The sequence below is a fragment of the Electrophorus electricus genome, chromosome 17, assembly GCF_041902795.1.
Source record: "Electrophorus electricus isolate QZ-2024a chromosome 17, ASM4190279v1, whole genome shotgun sequence".
NCBI classification, from domain to species: Eukaryota; Metazoa; Chordata; class Actinopteri; order Gymnotiformes; family Gymnotidae; genus Electrophorus; species Electrophorus electricus.
In genome coordinates, this window is record NC_137513.1 from 20,359,348 (window position 1) to 20,378,156 (window position 18,809).

At 44.7% G+C, this 18,809-nt stretch overlaps 1 protein-coding gene across 3 annotated transcripts; it reads left to right on the forward strand.

The window, feature by feature from the left end:
* The first annotated feature begins 1,171 nt into the window (after positions 1–1,171).
* vwde (von Willebrand factor D and EGF domains) lies at positions 1,172–18,807 on the forward strand. Of its 3 annotated transcripts, XM_081700408.1 has the most exons (32): positions 1,172–1,813; positions 4,085–4,278; positions 4,966–5,197; positions 5,306–5,431; positions 6,046–6,287; positions 7,026–7,115; positions 7,262–7,391; positions 7,864–8,084; positions 8,231–8,304; positions 8,432–8,708; positions 9,045–9,241; positions 9,576–10,360; positions 10,814–10,950; positions 11,398–11,544; positions 11,635–11,739; positions 12,502–12,616; positions 12,916–13,166; positions 13,508–13,727; positions 13,868–13,999; positions 14,368–14,457; positions 14,749–14,892; positions 15,056–15,412; positions 15,567–15,662; positions 15,784–15,879; positions 15,970–16,065; positions 16,227–16,322; positions 16,458–16,553; positions 16,791–16,886; positions 17,064–17,159; positions 17,416–17,511; positions 17,893–17,990; positions 18,113–18,807. In XM_081700408.1, the coding sequence occupies exons 1-32, from the start codon at positions 1,741–1,743 to the stop codon at positions 18,122–18,124; spliced, it is 5,217 nt and encodes a 1,738-aa protein (XP_081556534.1). In that variant the 5' UTR covers positions 1,172–1,740; the 3' UTR covers positions 18,125–18,807. The 3 variants fall into 3 exon arrangements, with proteins under 3 accessions (XP_081556534.1, XP_081556535.1, XP_026881427.3); XM_081700409.1 differs by lacking the exon at positions 15,567–15,662; XM_027025626.3 differs by lacking the exon at positions 1,172–1,813 and having other exon boundaries at positions 4,093–4,223.
* Positions 18,808–18,809: the final 2 nt, after the last annotated feature.

The following is an 18,809-nucleotide window of genomic DNA, read 5'->3' on the forward strand; positions in this document are numbered from 1 at the left end:
CAGCTTTTAACTAAAAACCTAACCGAGCTTAAAGATGTGTGTGTCTGTGTGTGTGTGTGTGAGAGAGAGACAGAGAGAGAGAGAGGTGTTGCTCTGTTTGCTCTGAGTTTCCACTATAGGTTTACATATTGATCCCCCATCTTTGTCATGGCTCCACCTACTGATCAGCAGCTACACCTGCCACGGTGATGGACTTATTGGGACTTGTTCAAATACTCATCCATCTGCAGCCTAGTCTTTGCAAAGTCTTGCAGTTGCATCTGTGATCCTTCTATGCATTTCTGAGCATAGTCTCATTTTATTCTTGTATTCTACTGCATCCAGTTTTGAACCTGATTATGGGGTTCTTTTCTGCTTCTTTGCCTGTGTTACCTGTTTTGATGTTTCTTGGATTGCCCCAGAAAAGATGTTCAGATCATGCACCCTGCTGCCTACGACACAGGTTCCATGCAGGCTGGGTATGAGGCATTAGAATTGGACCTCTGAACACCTAATTATGTCAGATCAGTGAACGTTTATTTTAATAATATGGTTCTTTAATCTTTAAACCTTGGGCAAGTGTCTTTAAAATAATGTTAAGTATGTTGTAGCCCTTTCATTGGTTTCATATGTTTTTTTGCAGTGTTCATACTCCCCATGGTTCCAGAGCAGATGGCTATTCACATCTTTGAAAGGGACTGGGGCAGCCTTGATAAAAACAGTTTAACAGATGTATTATTCTGGTTATCTGACTCCTTCAAATGGTCTCATAGGCAACTTTAGCAGACTAAAGCTTGAGCTGGTAACTGGTGTTGATATGTGTTGTCAAACAACCAAGTGATCAATTAGGAAAATGTCTTATTAAGCTTGAAAGAATGACTGTCTTTAGAGGGTTTTAAATTTTTTTATTTTATTTTTTTTGCCACAAGGAAAATGTACAACTCATAAGGAAAGTATCCAAATAAACTCTAAATCGTTGTTTATCATTTTTTACATATTTCTCATTTCTCATGTGTGCTTCTGCAACCAAAATTTCACAATGCAATCTTCAATATTTCCTGTGGGCATAAAATAAAAATAGCTGAGAAAATAATTTTTGCTATGCCAAAGTTCTTTTATTTAGCAGAGTCATATTCTACAAAAACACACGGTTTTCTTTTCAGATCGTTACCTAAAATGTCCCTAGCTCGTTTCAAGAAAATATCCGTGATAGATTACTTGCCTGTCGTGTCACTAGATTACTATACAATGACTAATTTGTATAGTATCTTAATAAATCCTATAAATAGCATGGCTTCTAGTGTAATTAGATAGTGATTTTTTTTTCTACCTTTAAATGGATGAGTAGCCATAGGGTTTCTTTAGTCAGTGGTGTGTGTGTGTGTTAATGTCTATCGACTTTAGCGAAATATCGATAGGCCCATTCGGCATTGTCAATTTTTTTTATTAAATAGTTATATTACGAAGATTTATACTGTACTGGTTGAATGTGATACAGCTATTAACAACTCAGCAACGGTGATTTGAGGGCGCCTGCAGCTCGGATGCTCAAGAACTGTGAATGTCTCCGAACGAACGTCTGTCCTACAGAGCTGTGTTGGACTTCATTAAAGACTTTGCATTAGAATTTACTATTTATAACACTTTTTCCCATTTCTTTTTCTTATTCGTTCCCTATAGTTGGTTAATAGTATTTGAGTTCTTTGAAAACCACATTTAGCCACGCGTTAAACATTTTGCAGAACCTAAGGACGAAGAACAATGAATCTGAATTTTGGTCTGGAATGTCTTTACCTGACTGCCATACTTTACACCGCCGACAAATCCGAAGCAGGTAAGCATGATGGTTACTTTTATCGTTAAATAATAAACTGAAACCATGTGCACTTTTCACATTTTGACAAGGGCTTTCATTGTAGGCTAAAGCTAATCATATCAAAATCGTCAGTTGTTTGCACAAACAGGTCATGCGCTCGTACTCCACTTGGTACATTACTAATTTTCTTAGCTGTAAGATATGAACCTGAACTTGTTATTAAAGTCTACTTTCTATTCACACTTTCATCGACATAAGTACTGAAATAAATGTTCTGTATCATCCTCTGTGAAAACAGGGCTCTTGCATTACTTACATTTACAGCCTTTCTATGGGTCTTACTTTAAGATGCAGATTCGCTCAGGTCAAAGGTGTAAATAGTCAATATGTTGTCCTGGATTTTCGAGGGTTTTTCTCCCTCAGATCTTCTAATGAAGAGCATGCTTCAGTGTTGTCATTTGAACTCAGAGGGCAACAGAAGATAACAGTGCTTGTTTTTATTTTATCTTGTTTTTAAATATTGTGGGTTCCTTTCTGTCCCTCGTCACTGTAGTGAGGTAATTCTCCAGGGAATACTGGTCTCAGACGTTCTGGTCCAGTCCGTGCTTAGTGACCCGAGATGCCTACTCCTGCCCGTGTTGAGCATTCCTCATTATCTCCTTTCTCCTCCCGCTTCCAAATTGTGATCGGTGTGGAGATCTCATTAGGACATGGGAAAATTCTGATTTCACCTTGATTTCACCTGGCTGTGCCTTCCTTGGAATTTCTGGACCCTTTTTATGGAATGTTTTGTTTACTCACAGTCACACGTTTTAGCAGCTGGTACCTGAAGGGACACTTTGCAGCCTGAATAACTTGCTGACCAATCTCTAGGTTCTATTTGAGGTTCAGCCCTGCTTTGGGTAGTGGAGATTGAAGGGCCCGATATGTCCCTGGAGGTTGAGGCTGAGGTGTTGGGCTCATTATGTGTTATCAGAGTAGCTTTTATGAGGTGGAGTCTCTTTGAGCTTGTCAGCTTGTATCTGAGCTTTGACCTGGCTGGATTGGCGTGGAGTATTCAAAACAGTTGTCTCTAATTTAGGGGAACATGTGCCTTCAACCATGTTTAAATATTTTTCTAAATTCATGGTCTCAGGATCTGTTAAAACTGTTTTCCCATGACCCTGCACAGAGTGGCAACGCACAGTTTTTTGATGAATCTGTAGAGAACCCTCTTAAATGCCAACTTGCTCAATGTGAGTCTTTTCATCCTCGTAAAAGAATGTTGTTTGATTGTTTGCTCTCTTCTGTGCCTCTTTGAGTTGGATCATCCGTTGCCTTTCTCAGGGACATATCCCATAGACTAACTGACTCAGGAATTCCTGATACATCACGCTGTGGTGTGTCAGAAAAATAAGTGCTTCTGGTTTGTGTTAACATTTCTGTAGCCATTGCAACATTAGGCACCTCCACATATGTAGATTACGTATATCCAAGTAACCACTCCACAGGTTGATGGGCTGTTGAAAATGGGTATTAGAAATGGGTACCCAGTTGATGACGATGGTGAAAGTGATGAAGGTTTTAGGGGTAAATGGCATGATGTTGACGACGGTTTACTGTGAAGATCATGCCAGAGATGACATCTCTCAGAAAAGGGGTCAGTGGTGACATAGTATTCTCTGAAACGACACAACGGTTCACAGGTAAAATGCTCAATATATAATACTTAACATATTGTACACTACCAACTCCATAGTACTCACTTTGAAAAGAGTAGCTTTAGCTGTACATTCTCATGTTCTACCAACATGCTTTTAGAACTAAGTCGCATTCACAGATTGAATTCACTTTACCTTTTTAAAACTTATTTAGACACTTTGTGCAGTATTCCTTTTTCCACATAACTTGCCTTGTGGTGAACCTGAAGACGCACTGCTGACCTGTTCAGACTTTTGAGTACTCATCTCGAAGAGGCAGGTTAATGTGTTTAAACATGTTCAAGGGTGTTTTGTTGTCTTAAATATTTGATTAATGCAAAACCTCTGATGTCACCGTTTCAGAGCTATGGAATCCACTTTGATGGATAGAGTCCACCTGTTGAGAACCTACTAGGCAAAGCAATAGATCATTACCATTACAACTGATCACACGTTGACACATGTACACTTGCATAACTGATGAAGGACCTCTGTCCAAAACGTTTTGTTAGTCTGGAACCTTATATATATATATTTTTTTTTATTTTTTTTTTTTATTTTCTGGTGTGTGTGTGTGTGTGTGTGTGTGTGTGTGTGTGTATACGCTCAGTGGAACCTCCTGAGTGTAGTCCAGGGGGTCATACTGTTCTGCAGGACCCATACCGGAGCACCAGCTTCAGTTCCCAGCTGCTCTCCACGTCTGCCCTGCAGGAGAGACTCATCTGTGACCACTCACTGACACCTGGCTGGTACCAGTTCCAGATCTTTGATAAACCAGCTCGCATGCCTACAGAATGTGTGGAGGTACTGCAAATATGCCCTGTTCACCCCTGCTGAGATCAGAAGCAAGTGTCTAGTACTTTAACCCATATTTTGCCATCTGGTCCAGCAGGGATGTATGGTAAACTGAGTACATGGTAAATGCATTTAATAGCTTAGGTACATATAAAAAAGATTAAAAGGTTATAGTGCATTGTAGCTATTTAGGTCAGGTTTCACGTTTCTTGTTTAAAAAAAAAAGTATCAGAATTGAAAAGCTTATTTTGTCAGTACAGCTTATGTTTGTCTCTTTCTTAATTCCGCTTAAATTCAGAACCATCATGTCTCATTTATGTGCCTCTGTTAGGTCAAGAGGGAAAATACATTTAATGTTTCTGGTGTGTCATGGTCATAAACTTGCATTACACTGGGCAGAGGGTCAGACTGCACTGTGCTTTGAAGTTGACTCTGAACCTAGAGTCCATGACAATTCCAGCAGGCACAGAGGATGGTATAGGATGCTATATTTAACCCCAGAGGGTGTTGGCAGCCTGAACTCTGAGTGTCCGTGCTACTGTATTGCCTCTTTTACACGGCAATTTTGTAGATATATGCTCAGACATGTCATTGCTGTAACATTCACAGGAAAGTTTCAGAGGCCCCTGTAACAGTGTACCAATAGTATCAAAGCATGGCTTGCCTTGAAAGAAAACATTTCTGTGATCTTACTAGATGAATCACTGTGGAACTCAAGCTCCAGTTTGGCTCTCTCTGGCTGAGGGTGAGACTCTCCCACTCCCCCTGGAGGTTAAGCAGCTAACGGCTTGTGCCACCTGGCAGTTCTTCGACGGGCCCAGCAAGGACTGCTGCCTCTTTCGGCTGCCCGTGTCTGTGCGCAACTGCGGAGGGTTCTATGTGTACTTGCTGCAGCCAACGCAGGGCTGTATGGCATACTGCGCTGAGGGCAAGTTCACGCGCACTCTTCACAGCCATGAGCAGAAACATGCCTGTCTTGGTATCATGAATACTGTGGTCAAGGTTGTGAACACATTTATTTCTTTTTATCCAACAGAAATGTCAGACGCCACTGACATACAAACAGAAATATCGGACACCACTGACATACATAAAGAAATGTCAGACACCACACCACAAAGCTGTGATCCAGGAATCAGCAACAGAGATGGAACTTGCAAGGGTAAACAAACCAAACAACATGGTCGCTGTGGTCATTTTATCATAGTCACAATAATCGCCTTCCAGTGTCACTTCCACACTATATTATCATTGCCTCAGTGCATTCACTTTACACATTTAATGTCTTTTGGAAACACTTTTTGAAGTATGCCTGCTTTACATTTGAGGTATCATTTGTCCCTGGATGTCTCGGTCATACCGGCACCAAAATAATTAGGTACGCAGCTGTAGAATGAGACTGAGGAATGTTCCTTTCCTTAATGAAATCAGCATGTGTGTTTGTGTGTTGGCGAGGGCAACGTGAGATGGGCCCAGTGGAATCTTTACTTCACCTCCACCCTCGCATGGACCAAATCTCCCCGATTCCACCATCACCTTTGAGGGCCATGGTCACAGAGAGTGGTTCTTTACTGCTTTATCTAACTAGATATACCCTGATATATCCCAAAACAATCTTTTCTACTCTCGCTCTTCATGGCCTTCATCCAAACCTGGGAAGCATGCCTCAAATTTGCAGCACTATTAAATATATCTGCTTTAATTGACACACTGTATAATTGCCAAACTACATAAACCTATAATTATAGAAATATATAACTGCATAATCTTTCTAAGTTCTAGCACATAAGCAGGCCCCTCCCCCTTCCATGCCTGAGATCACGGCAGAGGTGTCTGGCGGCAACGTGTACCTGAAGTGCGTGTTTGACGGCAACAGTGGGAACAGCTCCCTGGGCTTTGTTGTGACCTGGTACCGATTGGCCCCAGACGACAGCAGGGAGGAGCTCAGACGTGAGACCACCTTACAGAGCTCCGCCCTCATCGAGCTGGATGGGATCAATCTGCGTCTTGGAGACAGGGTAACCACTTCATGCAGTCAGTTTTCAAAAGTCAAAAGACTTGTTTTGTATTAATGGGCTACATATGAGTATGCAAAAACAGTTTGTAGCATAAATGCACTCTATGTGCCATATGATGTGAAAACATTAATAACATTCATTTATATATGTGGACCCATATGAGACTCATTGCAAACTTATTGAAGCTGCCAGTTTACATAAAAAATAATCTACAAATTGCACTTGTGTTATTTAAGCAAATTTCTCATATATGAACATAGTCACTGTGATGGCCCGAGTGCCGCAGGGCATGGAACAGGACGCACAGACTCCCTTGACTTTGCAAAACATTTAATGGCACAACACGTAATAGACAATGGTGGCAGTCACACATAACATTAACAGTGAACATAAACACACTTAACACTAACGATAAAGATTGTGACATAAACACAGGCTAGACAAACATGGATACTAACATATGCTCTGACTCTGAGAAACAATGAACAACAGTGAGGGGACACACAGACAGGGGTTTAAATAGCCTAACAAACACTAACAATTAACCCCGTACAGGTGTGTGCCCTCACGGGGTTGTGGCCACAAACAAGAGTGAACCCCCCCTGCATGCGGCAGGCCATACTTGGGGGGGTCCCGTGACAGTCACCCATCTTTCTCTCTCTTCTTCTCACTCTCTCTTTCTCTTTCTCTCTCTCTCTCTCTCTCTCTCTCTCTCTCTCTCTCTCTCTGTCTCTCCAGATCTACTGCAGTTGCTCCAGTTTCTTTCTAGATGTTCCAGACCTGCAAAGTGTCACAGTGGAGAGCAGCGACTTCTTTGCAGGGATTCGAGTATGTTCATGGCCATCCTGCCTTGACATGATCCCTTGTGCAGTTGGACTATAAATCCCACCATGCAATGTCCTCGCTTTGTTGTCTGGTTGGACTACAAATCCCAGCATGTAACATCCTAACTTTGTTGTGTGCTTGGACCATAGCTACGGCCTGAGCTCGCCTCTGTCTCAGAGGATGGGAAGCAGTATGAGCTGCTGGTGGAGAGCACTGTTCCCTTGCCCTGCCTTCTACACACATGCTCCCTTCAGTTACAGCTCAGCACCAGGAGCCAAGGTACAGATATACACTGGTCTACCGTCATCTACTGTAACTGACACAGATACACACTGGTCTACCGTCATCTACTGTAACTGACACAGATACACACTGGTCTACCGTCATCTACTGTAACTGACACAGATACACACTGGTCTACCGTCATCTACTGTAACTGCAGTGTTTTTCTGTTCTATTCCTAGTGATCTTTTTGAAAGAACTCTTATGTCAGAATTCTTATTAAATCAGTTTCTATGTACTGCAGATATGGGCATCTTCCAGGAAACTATAGTAAATTTACTTTGTAGTTGGTCATTCATGCAATTATCCATTCATTCATTCATCAGTGTATGACTTCTTATAAGTGTTTCTCTCTGAGTCTTATCATCATTCATACAGTTTTTAACAAGTAAATAATTCATATGGCTGGTCAGCACTAGGACATCGTCCTCCATAGCCATGTGTTGCTAAAAGGCTTCTCTGTGCTCAGGTGAGGAGACTTTGGGTCCTGACCTGCTTCTGTCAGCCTGTGAGGTGGCACTGTTTCAGGTGTCATCTCCTTGCCGTGACGGAGTGTGTAGCCGAGTGATGCTTCGTTACCGCCCAGTGACCGACATCATCACCGATGGAGACAGAAGCACTGAGATTTATGTCCAACCTATAGTCAGCAGCAACTTCCTCTGGAATGGATACACACCCCAAAGTGTGCAGGTAGACAAAAAGCAATCATTACTGCTTTGTGTGTGTGTGTGTGTGTGTGTGTGTGTGTGTGTGTGTGTAATATATACTGTATATAGAAGTGCCTCTCTTTCTTTGTTTACTTGCTGTGCATTTTTGTGTGCTTCTTTTTTCACCAGATAACCGTAAAGGACATCCCAGCTGGTTACTGTTATTCCTTCACTGATCCACACATCATCACGTTTGACGGCAGGTGCGGTAAAATCCATCTTTGCAATGACTAGCTTGTTCCTTTTCATGCATCATCACAGTAGCGTCAGAGTAGAAGAAGGTGCAGGAAGCACAGACCACATGCCTTTCCCTCATGTCCTTGTTCCCAGGAGGTACGATAATCTCCAGATCGGCACCTTCGTGCTATACCGGAGCCAGGCCTGGCCGCTCGAGGTGCACGTGCGCCAGCGGGAGTGTGCCAGCACGACCCCTCACCCCACGTCCTGCGCTTGCGGCTTCGCAGCCAGAGACGCCGGCCACGTCATCACCTTTGACATGTGCGACGGGTTGGCCGGAGAGACGAAGCCTCGCCTCTCGGTCAGGAGCAGAGGTCAGGAGAAGAGCAACATGCGCATCACAGAGTCCTATCAGGGCCGCAAAGTCACGGTGAGTCGGAAAAAAAAGACCTAGGCTGCGTTCTACGACGAGGACTTACCTTCAGACCGGATGTTAGCACCAACTCTGCTGTCTTCAATCTTAGGTCTGCCATTTGGCTAGAGTGTATGCAAAGATATGAGGGGGCGACTAGTTCTCTTCTAACTGTTACATTGCATGAAGAAATATAACATGTGGGTTGTGTCTGGTGGAAAAAGCAGACACTTGCTCACTTTACTGGTTTGTTTAAAGAGCCAGACTTGAACAATGGCTTGTTACCTTTGTGGAAACAGGGTTCTCGTTGCTGAGTTCCCATCGGTCAGAGGGCACGTGCTCTGTTCTTTGCAGGTGAGCTTCTCCTCAGGGGCATTTGTGAGGGCAGATGTAGCGGAGTGGGGCATGAGTCTGAGCATGACGGCCCCTGGTTCAGATTGGGGCCACACTGAGGGCCTGTGTGGAACTTTCGATGGTCAGCCGCTCAATGACTACCATAGAGAGGGTGGCAAAGCTGTGCAGGACAGTGCTTCTTTCATTAACGCCTGGAGGTAGGACTTTTCATTAACCATGAAGCCAGCTCCCCTTATTCCATTATGTTAATTGAATGATAAAAACTCAGCCGAAAGTGTAGGAGCAGTGCATCTTATACAATGTGTAAGACATAGTACCACATTAAAATATTGCACGTATATATATATATATATATGTGTATATGTGCGTGTGTGTGTGTATGTGTATATATGTATGCATGTATGTTAATAATACATATATTTTCAAACAAGTAGCTTAAAATTGTACTTTACCACATCATGAATGATTAATTTTTTATCCCATTCAGGGCCAAATGTATATAAATGACAAAATTTTTTTCTCCTTTGCTAGATTAGCACCAAGCAGCAGTATTTTTGACAAACTCCCAGCCTATGAGAGCACGGCAAGCATGCCCCCTTACTGCCACTGTGGTCAGGAGCCAGGCCTATCAAGACCTAGAGCCCGCCCTCCCTCTAGCTCCTCCTCCTGCTCGCACACGGCCTGCCTTCGCGCTCCTTCCATCATCCCCTCTCTGGACGTCACAGCAGATTACATCAGCTTCCCAGACTCTTCTCTCCATCCAGACAGGCCCAGCCAGTCCGCTTGGGGAGCAGACACCGACACCCGGATTGTCCACTCTGTAAGCAGGCACCAGGGGCATGGACAATCCCCTGCCTTCCAGAGTCTAAGCCACTCAGACCTGGAGAGCTTTGCCTATTACTTCCCAGAGGACCACGCTGTGTCCAGCAAGCCCGAGGCACCGGCACCGACCTGGCCCACTGAGTCCGGCCTGACGGAGGCGGCCGCCCAGCAGCTCTGCGAGGGGGCCCTGCGGAACTCCACGGTCGGGCTGGCCTGCCGGCGTCTGCTGGGTGAGGTGCTGGAGCACGCGCTTGACATGTGCGTGGCGGACCAGCAGCTAAAGGACGAGGCGGCATGGCTGGGTGCCACCCTGCCCCTCCTGGAGAACGAGTGTGAGAGGAGGCTGGCAGAGGAGGTGGGGAGCAGGAAGGAGACCCGGGAAACGCTGGCTTTCCTCAGGTGCCCGAGCTCCTGCAGTGGTAACGGCCAGTGCACCGAGAGCGGATGCATGTGCTTCCCTGGGTTCAGCACATATGACTGCAGCCAAGCGTCTGGTGAGCATCTGGAGCCATAAAACGAGGTCACAACCATAGTGTAATGTTGTGTATTAAAGGAAAGTCAGCCAGTCATTTCAAACAGTATAATTTCCTACAGTAAACAGTATATTGTACATTGTTATGATTAGAAATGCTAAATATTAATACCACATTATATATTTTCAGACTCATAGCAGTTAACTGAGACAGCATGTACGGCATTTAGTTGATGCTTTTATCCAAAGCAACTTACAATTATGGCTGAGTACAACTTTGAGCAGTTGAGGGTTAAAGGTTATGCTCAGGGGCTCAAGAGCAGTAACTTGGCAGCAATGGGACTTGAACTGGCAACCTTCCGTTTCCAAGTGAATTACCGTAACCACTGAGCTACCACTGCCCACTGTCGTTGCCTATTTCAGGGAGGCCCTAATGTGCTCTGTAGAATGTGTCTGCTGCATTTTGACTGTTCAGATCAGACCCCAGAGATCAGCGCTTTGGAACCTGGAGAGCTGTGTGACGTTCGACAGAGCCTCTGCACCAACATCCGTGTCCTCGGACAGGCTTTCACCAACTCCAGGGAGCTGAAATGTGAATTTATGAAGGAGAAGGTGAAGACCTCCACTCTCTGTATCCAGTCTACCTGTACACAGTCTATCTGTGTCCACTCTGTCTGTATCCAGTCTACCTGTACACAGTCTGTCTGTATCCAGTCTGTCTGTATCCAGTCTACCTGTACACACTCTGTCTGTATCCACTCTGTCTGTATCCAGTCTACCTGTACACAGTCTGTCTGTATCCAGTCTGTCTGCATCCTCGCTGATGATGTCTAGCATGACTATATCAAGTCTGTCTGTATCCACACTCTGTTTAGTCTGTCAAATGTGCTCTTGTAACATCCCAGTCAGCTCATCCTTTAAAATCTTTCCAAAAATTAATGCAAAGTACAGCAAAAACAGCCAGATATTTTGAAATCAATTTGAAGACACTGCTTCAGAAAATGTGTGTGTACCCTTATGCGTGTGTGTGCTCTTATCGTGGGCTGTTTCCTTGCACAGATAGTGGACGGTGAGTGGTCGCTGGGAGCGTCTGTGATGAGCCCTGCCTTGTTCCTCAGCTCCTCTGTGTTAGATTGTCAGCTGCCAGCAGAAGACATTCAGTCTGCTCAAGCCTCACCCCCTCCAGTCACTCGATGGCAAATCAAGGTGAGGCAGTGTTGCAAGCGTGTTCGGGGGCCGGGCTTCTGTTCTCGTTGCCGTCAGCCAATCAGGTCCTGGTCCGTCTGTTCCGTGCAGGTGTCCAACGATGGCTACAGCTTCAGCAATGCCAAGGTGTTCACACTGTTCGACGGAGCGTGTCAGGAGTGTGTGCTCAGCACTGCTGTTCGCTGCGCTCTGAAGGTGTGTGCCGTGCACCGCGGCCCTTCTTCTCGCTTGCTTCCTGTTCGAAGCTGAGTTAAATTCCAGTGCTGGAAATGTGCCACAGAATGATGGTACTTACAGTCGAATGACTATATAATTAAGTCTTTACAGACAGATTAGAACATGATTTATATTAATAATGTTCAGACGGATAACACGCAGAGAAAAGGACAGAAATTCCTGTTATGACTAACAGGAACTTTTACAACAGACAGCATGTTTAGCAAGGTTATGCAGACATCATCAAAGGGGCAATGTTCACCTGCACAAACACTCGTAAACACACTTTAGGTCCTGAACACCCTGATCAGAGATCGCCTACAAGCTTCAAACGCTTTTTAAACGCTTCAAACGCTCTTTAGCAAGACTATGGGCTTCACTCCCATTCATCTTGACGTGTGAGATAATGAAGCATTCGGACAGAATGGCTCCTTCGCCAACAGGGCCTGATGGTTGCATTTTTGAGGAACCCACTGGAAACAATTTAGCCCTTTGTACTTCTGCTGCCATCCAGACCCCAGTCCTGCTGGGATCAGTCTGACAGCACTCTGATTGTTCTCACTCCTCATCACTTTTATTGCTGAAGTCCAGCATCACCAACATTGCAGCTGCAATATGCCTGTAAAGTGGTTTTCAGTAAGTGAAGACAAATGATTTCTTTGCTGAGCCATTACTTGATTGTATTTGCAGACTCTGCAGTAATTTGTGTGTGCTTGGGTTATGTATGCTCCGACACCTCAGAACGGCAGCTGTGAGATCGATGGCCAGTGTTACGTTAAGGACGAGCGAAGTCCCAGCAGTCCCTGCCTCACCTGTCGCCCTGCTCTGTCTACGCACACCTGGTCCGTCGCTGAGAGTAAGCCCTCCACATGCTCTGTCCCAACGGACACATAGTTCTGCTTCTTTATGTGTGGAGGGACCACCCATGAGTAAAGCCTAGTGATGGTAGCGATGATGCCTGTGGATTCATCTGTTGAGTGAACACACATCCCCAAAGCCCCCCCCCGTGAAAGAATTCATGTAAATATTTACACCAATTTAAGAAGGGAAGTTTGCGCATTAAGCCCTTTGGCCTGGTCTGTGTCTAGTAGTGTAAGCAAAATCACGGATGTACACGCTAATGTTTTGCTTTCTGATCGTATCCCGATGTTCCAGAAAACAAGCCTCCAGTGTTCCATTCAGAGCAAACCAAACTGCAGACGTTTTATGGGGAAAACTTCGTGTACCAGTTTGTAGCTGCTGACCCAGAAGGCTCTACAGTTCTGTTCACGCTGCTGTCTGGTCCCAGAGAGGCGTTTCTCTCACCTGCTGGCCTGCTCATCTGGAAGGCCCTGTCGTCCTCGCCGGTGAGCTTCGGACTGGCTGTGGCGGATGACTGTAATGCAGAGAGGCGGGCTGTCGTGGAGGTGAGCGATGCTCAGCTGTGTAGGCGAACATAAGAATGGCTGAGGGAAGCCGTTTGGTTTTTCAGAAATTCAGATATTACAAATATCGTGTCCTTTTTGTTAGTGTTTATCTCAAGATATTGGCATGTCTGACGCATATTTTTGTGTCTGTCATGACCACTAGAGGGTGCCAATTTGCTTCCTAAAATGTGAACGTACTGATACTTACCTAACATGCTAACATATAGCTCATCTTATGTTTCTATCATTCTAATGTTTTTACATCTAATGTTTCTCTGATATCTAGCTTTAAACATATGTCTTTATAGTGCATGTAAATACTTTCACCACGCGTTTTCCAGGTCTCAGTTCGTCAATGTGACTGCCAGCACGGGGCCTCTTGTGTTACCAATATTAACTTCCCCCCGGGCAGCGGTGAGTACTTGTGTTCCTGCCCCGACGGTTTTGAGGGTGAGAGGTGTGAGGTTGACGTGGATGACTGCAGACCAAACCCCTGCCGGAAGGGGGCCTGCGTGGACGGGCTAAACTCCTTCACCTGTCGCTGTGCAGCCGGCTGGACTGGTAAATTGTTGCTTTGCCTACATGACTATTAACCGCAGTATTTTTTTTATGTCTTTATGTAGCTGTTAGTTGCAGCTCTCAGCTCTCTATTATCATTTATGAATAACGTTTTAGTCCATTTGATGTCGTGTGCCCTGCAGGTGCGAGATGCGAGGAGGACATTGACGAGTGCCTGCTGTCTCCATGTTTTCCTGGAGTGGCCTGTAAAAACACACCAGGGTCATTTGAATGTGCGCCCTGCCCCGCCCACCTTAGTGGGGATGGGAGGAGCTGTGAGTCCACGCCTCCTTTCAGCGCCCCCTCTCCTAATGAGTAGATTAAGCTCACTGAAGCCTGCTGATACAGAATGAAAAAGGACCGTGTATGTGTCAAAACATTAGTTTAGCAAAATGATGTCTTGTGTCCTGAAACTACTGATGTTATTATTGGCATTATTACTAAAGCAATATTAGGTGGAAAGATGGACATAGAATTTACAAGCCAGTAAGGCAAGGCTTTTTGATTTTTGCAGTAGAGCCATGAGTGTAACAAGTAACAGATGTTTATGACCACCAACTCACATTGTTCAAACTCTAGATTTGCATGCATTTTCATTTAAAAGAGTGTGAACTAACAGTGCCCACTCATCACGTGTTGAAAGGCAAAGCATTGCTCGATGTGGGTGAAGACTCGGCAGTCGAGTGGCGTGGGAGAGTTAAGCTCACACCCACCAAACCCAGCCGTGCTCCAGGTAGACTTGTTACTCTACACTACAGATAAAAGAATGGAAGCAGGAGATTGCAGCTCAATACTAGAAGGAATGTTGTAATTAGTTTGTAGAAAGTAATGCATTTTGTCATGTTGTGTGTAAAAATATACTGTTGCAAATTTGCCAATTCATTTAAAATGATGGGTCGTTTTAGTACAACCAGAAATCAAGATCTTTAGTAGATTAAGGCTCACCAAGTCTTTCTGTATTCATTCTGACATTAGTTTTCTTGCCCTGCATTGTTAGTTTCTCCTGTGTCTGCTTCCTTGGTAGCTCAGAGTCCATGCTCCAGACGCCCATGCTATCCAGGCGTCCAGTGTTTTGAGAGCAGGTTCATATCTGTTGGGTACATCTGCGGTCCCTGCCCTGCAGGTCTCCATGGCAATGGCCAAACCTGCGCTTCAAGATCAGCATCCAGTGAGTGGAGATGGTTTGACAGTAACTGATGATGTGGTGGTGGAAAGTAGCATGTGCCGTATCATCAGCGTGTCATCAACTTCAACGTTCAGAAAGCAGGAAGATGATGCCAGCATTTGTTCAATTCCTCAAGCTCGGCCCTCTGACCTTCAGTCTTTTACAGGGCAGACACCAGGCACCAGGGAAAGGGATAGCCCTGATGTCATTTCCTCTTCCTCCCGGAAACCCGCTGAGCCCCCTGCTCGAGCCGAGAGGCTTCCATCCAGCAGGATGAGATCATCAGTTCTCGACAGAAAGGCCTCTGTCTCCAGTGTTGACCAAACCGCTGAGCCTGTAGCTCCTCTGGGTGCCGACCTGCAGCCACATGAGCATGACCCGGAGGATGTGGTCGTCGGGGGCAACAGGACCTGCGCAGGCTCCATCTGCTTCTACGGGGTGCCTTGTGAGCTCACTCCCACAGGACACTTCAAGTGTGGTCCCTGTCCCTATGGTTACCAGGGCAATGGCATCACCTGTAAAGGTGAGCTCCTCCCTCTAATGCTATCGCTTCATCAGTGATGGTCTGTACTGTTTTAATGCTATAGGCTATGGGTCAACTAGTTTTCGGTGTTATTCAGTGTGAGGCTTTTAGGCTCACTTTGTTGTTTTAAGTGGTAGTTGTGTTGTGTGTACAGCGCTGTGTCGTTATCCATGTGGTCAGAACATGGAGTGCACGCTGCCTAACACCTGCACCTGCAAAGAAGGATACACTGGCTATAACTGCCACATAGGTGACATGCACATTCCACCCACTAACCTATGTATAGGAGCTTTTACCCTAAACGTCTACACTTCCCATGCACCCCCCACCACCACCCTGGAACCATGATCTGAGTCTTTTTGTTCTATCAGCCGTCTGTCGTCCTGACTGCAAGAACAGAGGGAAGTGTGTGAAGCCCAACGTGTGCAAGTGCCCTGTAGGATACAGCGGGCCAACCTGTGAGGAAGGTGAGCTCCACACTTTCTCCCCTTCCTCCTCAAGTTGGTGGGACCTGAGCTTAATCTGGGTTAAAATGTGTCCTCTGCCTTGTCTTTCAGCTAACTGTAATCCTCCATGTCAAAACGCTGGCAGCTGTTTGGCCAGAAACCTGTGTACCTGCCCCTATGGTTATGTGGGCCCACGGTGTGAAATTAGTGAGCATGCTCTTTAAACCCACAACACAAGATTCAGGTTAATTTTTATTGGGGGTAACAGTCAGTAATTACTGAGCAAGTCATGTTGCCACGTCATCCTCTCTTCACTTTCTCGGGTGTTGGTAATGTATATTGACTGCATTTATTGCTTGTGTCTGCAGTGGTGTGTAACAGGCACTGTGAGAATGGCGGTGTGTGTGTGTCCCCGGATGTGTGCGAGTGCAAACCTGGCTGGTTTGGACCAACGTGTAACTCAGGTGCCTGCTTTATGTCTTCAGGCTGGGTTTGCGATTGTGGCTTTTTCTTTATGCTAAGATGTGTTGACCTTTTCATTTTGACCCTCTCTCTGTCCCTATCCTATATTTGTTTGGGATTCTCTGTTCCCCTTTTAGCGGACTGTAAGCCTGTGTGTCTAAACGGCGGCACCTGCATCAAACCCGGCGTCTGTGCCTGCCCCACTGGCTTCTATGGGTCACAGTGTCAGATAGGTGCAGTACTGACACCTTTTTGCAAGCCTTGATTGTCAGTAATTGCGACTGAGATAAGGTCTAAACTTTCTATAATAGTTAACATTTTAAAAAATATTTCATAATTCATACTTTAGCAGGCTTGTGGGAGCATTGCTGTTCAGAGAGCATCATGGACTAGATGGAGTGTTCTGGGTTCTGAGGGGGCTTTAGGGCAGTGTGAGTAGACTGATGTGCCCTATGTTCTGTGTGTTGTAGCTGTCTGCAGCCCTCCCTGCAAAAACCGTGGACAGTGCATGAGAAATAACGTGTGTTCCTGTCCAGAAGGCTATACTGGAAAGAGATGTCAAAAGAGTGGGTTTCATATTTACTTAGTGGCTTCAATTAACATTAAATGTCAAACTCTGCACTGGCTTTTTTTTTCTGGAGTGTGGTTGTCTGCAAGCCAAAGGAATTGTATACTTTCTTTTACAGTTTTTAATGTTACATATGTCATATTGGAACTACTTGTAAAAGCCTATGTTTGTTTAGGTGTGTGTGATCCCATGTGCATGAACAAAGGAAAGTGTGTGGGACCCAGCACTTGTTCGTGTGTCTCTGGTTGGCATGGGAAGATTTGCAACATCCGTGAGTGAACTTGCGCTTTCCTGACTGTACCCAGGATATGACAGTACTTAAATTTACATAAATTAGCATACTCCTGTTTTATTATGCTTGGGTCTTTTTTATAAAATGGTTGATGTTTGAAAAATGTAATACTTACAATTCAGGATTCAGTTACTTGGAGCAATATTTAAAAAATCTTGTGTCTGTGTTTGATGATGTTTGATGATGAAGGTTTACTAAGAAACGTGTAATGTTGTAATGTGTGTTCCATGTGTAGCGGTGTGTTTGCAAAAGTGTAAAAATGGAGGCGAGTGTTTGGGTCCCAACACCTGCCAGTGTCCTGCAGGCTGGGAGGGCTTCCAGTGCCAGACTCGTGAGTCCAAACAATATCGGCCTTAGTCACTGTGCAGCTGCCCTGCACCACATGCTGCCCTGCAATACACGTATATACACCACACACAGATAAAAACTGCTAAAATTGCTCTGCCATTTGTTGTTGTGTTGGTTTTGTTAATCCCAGGATGAGAATATTTGACCTCTTTTATTTTCCTTTTAAGATTGATTAAGTAAACACAAAGCTCATTGTATTCATGTATTGGTGCAACAAAGTGTCTTGCCCCGCCACTTGTAAACTCCTCTCACTCCACCCACATTGTCCCGATTGACATGTTTCCGTCTTCATTGATCTAGTATAGTAGTGAGCACAGTGGTATTGTTACTGTGGTGTTACTAATGTGTTACGTAACTGGCACAGCCATCTGCAAGTCCAGGTGTCTCCATGGTGGAAGGTGTGTGCTGCCTAACTTCTGCCACTGTGGTCCAGGGTACAGCGGCCCTACCTGTGCCATCAGAGTAAGCCCACCTTCCCCTCTCCACCTGTGTGACCTTGCTACTTACCTGCTGGCTTATTCACTCTGACTGTGATTACTCTGTGGCTACTGAATGTAATTTAGCTGCAAAATCTGCATTAACAGACCAGAAGATGAAAGAAAAACCAGGATCCCCCAAAGCTCCAGTGAGGCTGGTTCTGTAGACTTCGTCTGTTCCCAACATAAAGAAAGTACAGAGAACTTGTGTATGTGCCTGAGCATGTGTGTGTGTGTGTGTGTGTTGTGTTATGTGTGTATGTTTGCACATTTGCATGTGTGCATGAGTGAAACTCATCAGCAGCTGGAAGAAGAATGACTCTCCCTCTGGAGCTTTTCCGCTGGTGTAGCCTGCACCTCATCCGGCTTGGCTGTGGAGTGGCCTGCAGCCAGAGCAGAGCAGAGCCTCCGTGCTGGATGTCCTCTGCAAACTCTCTGCAAACATGTTCTATTTCTCTTTCCAGCTGGTTAAGTCCACTCATTTCCTGACTCTTTGAATGCTGTACATTGAAGAAAAGTGTGTTTTAGTGGCATATGTTTCTTTTATTTTGTAAAATTAGTTATAGAAAAATATTTTGATTATTGTATTTTAGATTGAGTGAGTAATGTATATGTACTTTATATTTGAAATAGAATTATCTGAAACTTCTCACGGCTTATTATTTAGTAAATGTTTTATTTTTATTTCAAAATATACTGGTGACACTGGGTACAAGTATAAACTCCTGCATCAGTGTATGTAACTCATATTTGGAATTCAACTGATACTTGCTAATTGAAATAAAGTACAGAATGGTGAGTAACA

Coding starts and splice junctions, on each gene's coding strand:
- vwde (XM_081700408.1), top strand. CDS start 1,741: ATGAATCTGAATTTTGGTCTGGAATGTCTTTACCTGACTGCCATACTT. Junction 11,545..11,634: donor TCACTCGATGGCAAATCAAG/GTGAGGCAGTGT, acceptor TGTTCCGTGCAG/GTGTCCAACGATGGCTACAG. Junction 16,066..16,226: donor GGGCCCACGGTGTGAAATTA/GTGAGCATGCTC, acceptor TTGTGTCTGCAG/TGGTGTGTAACAGGCACTGT.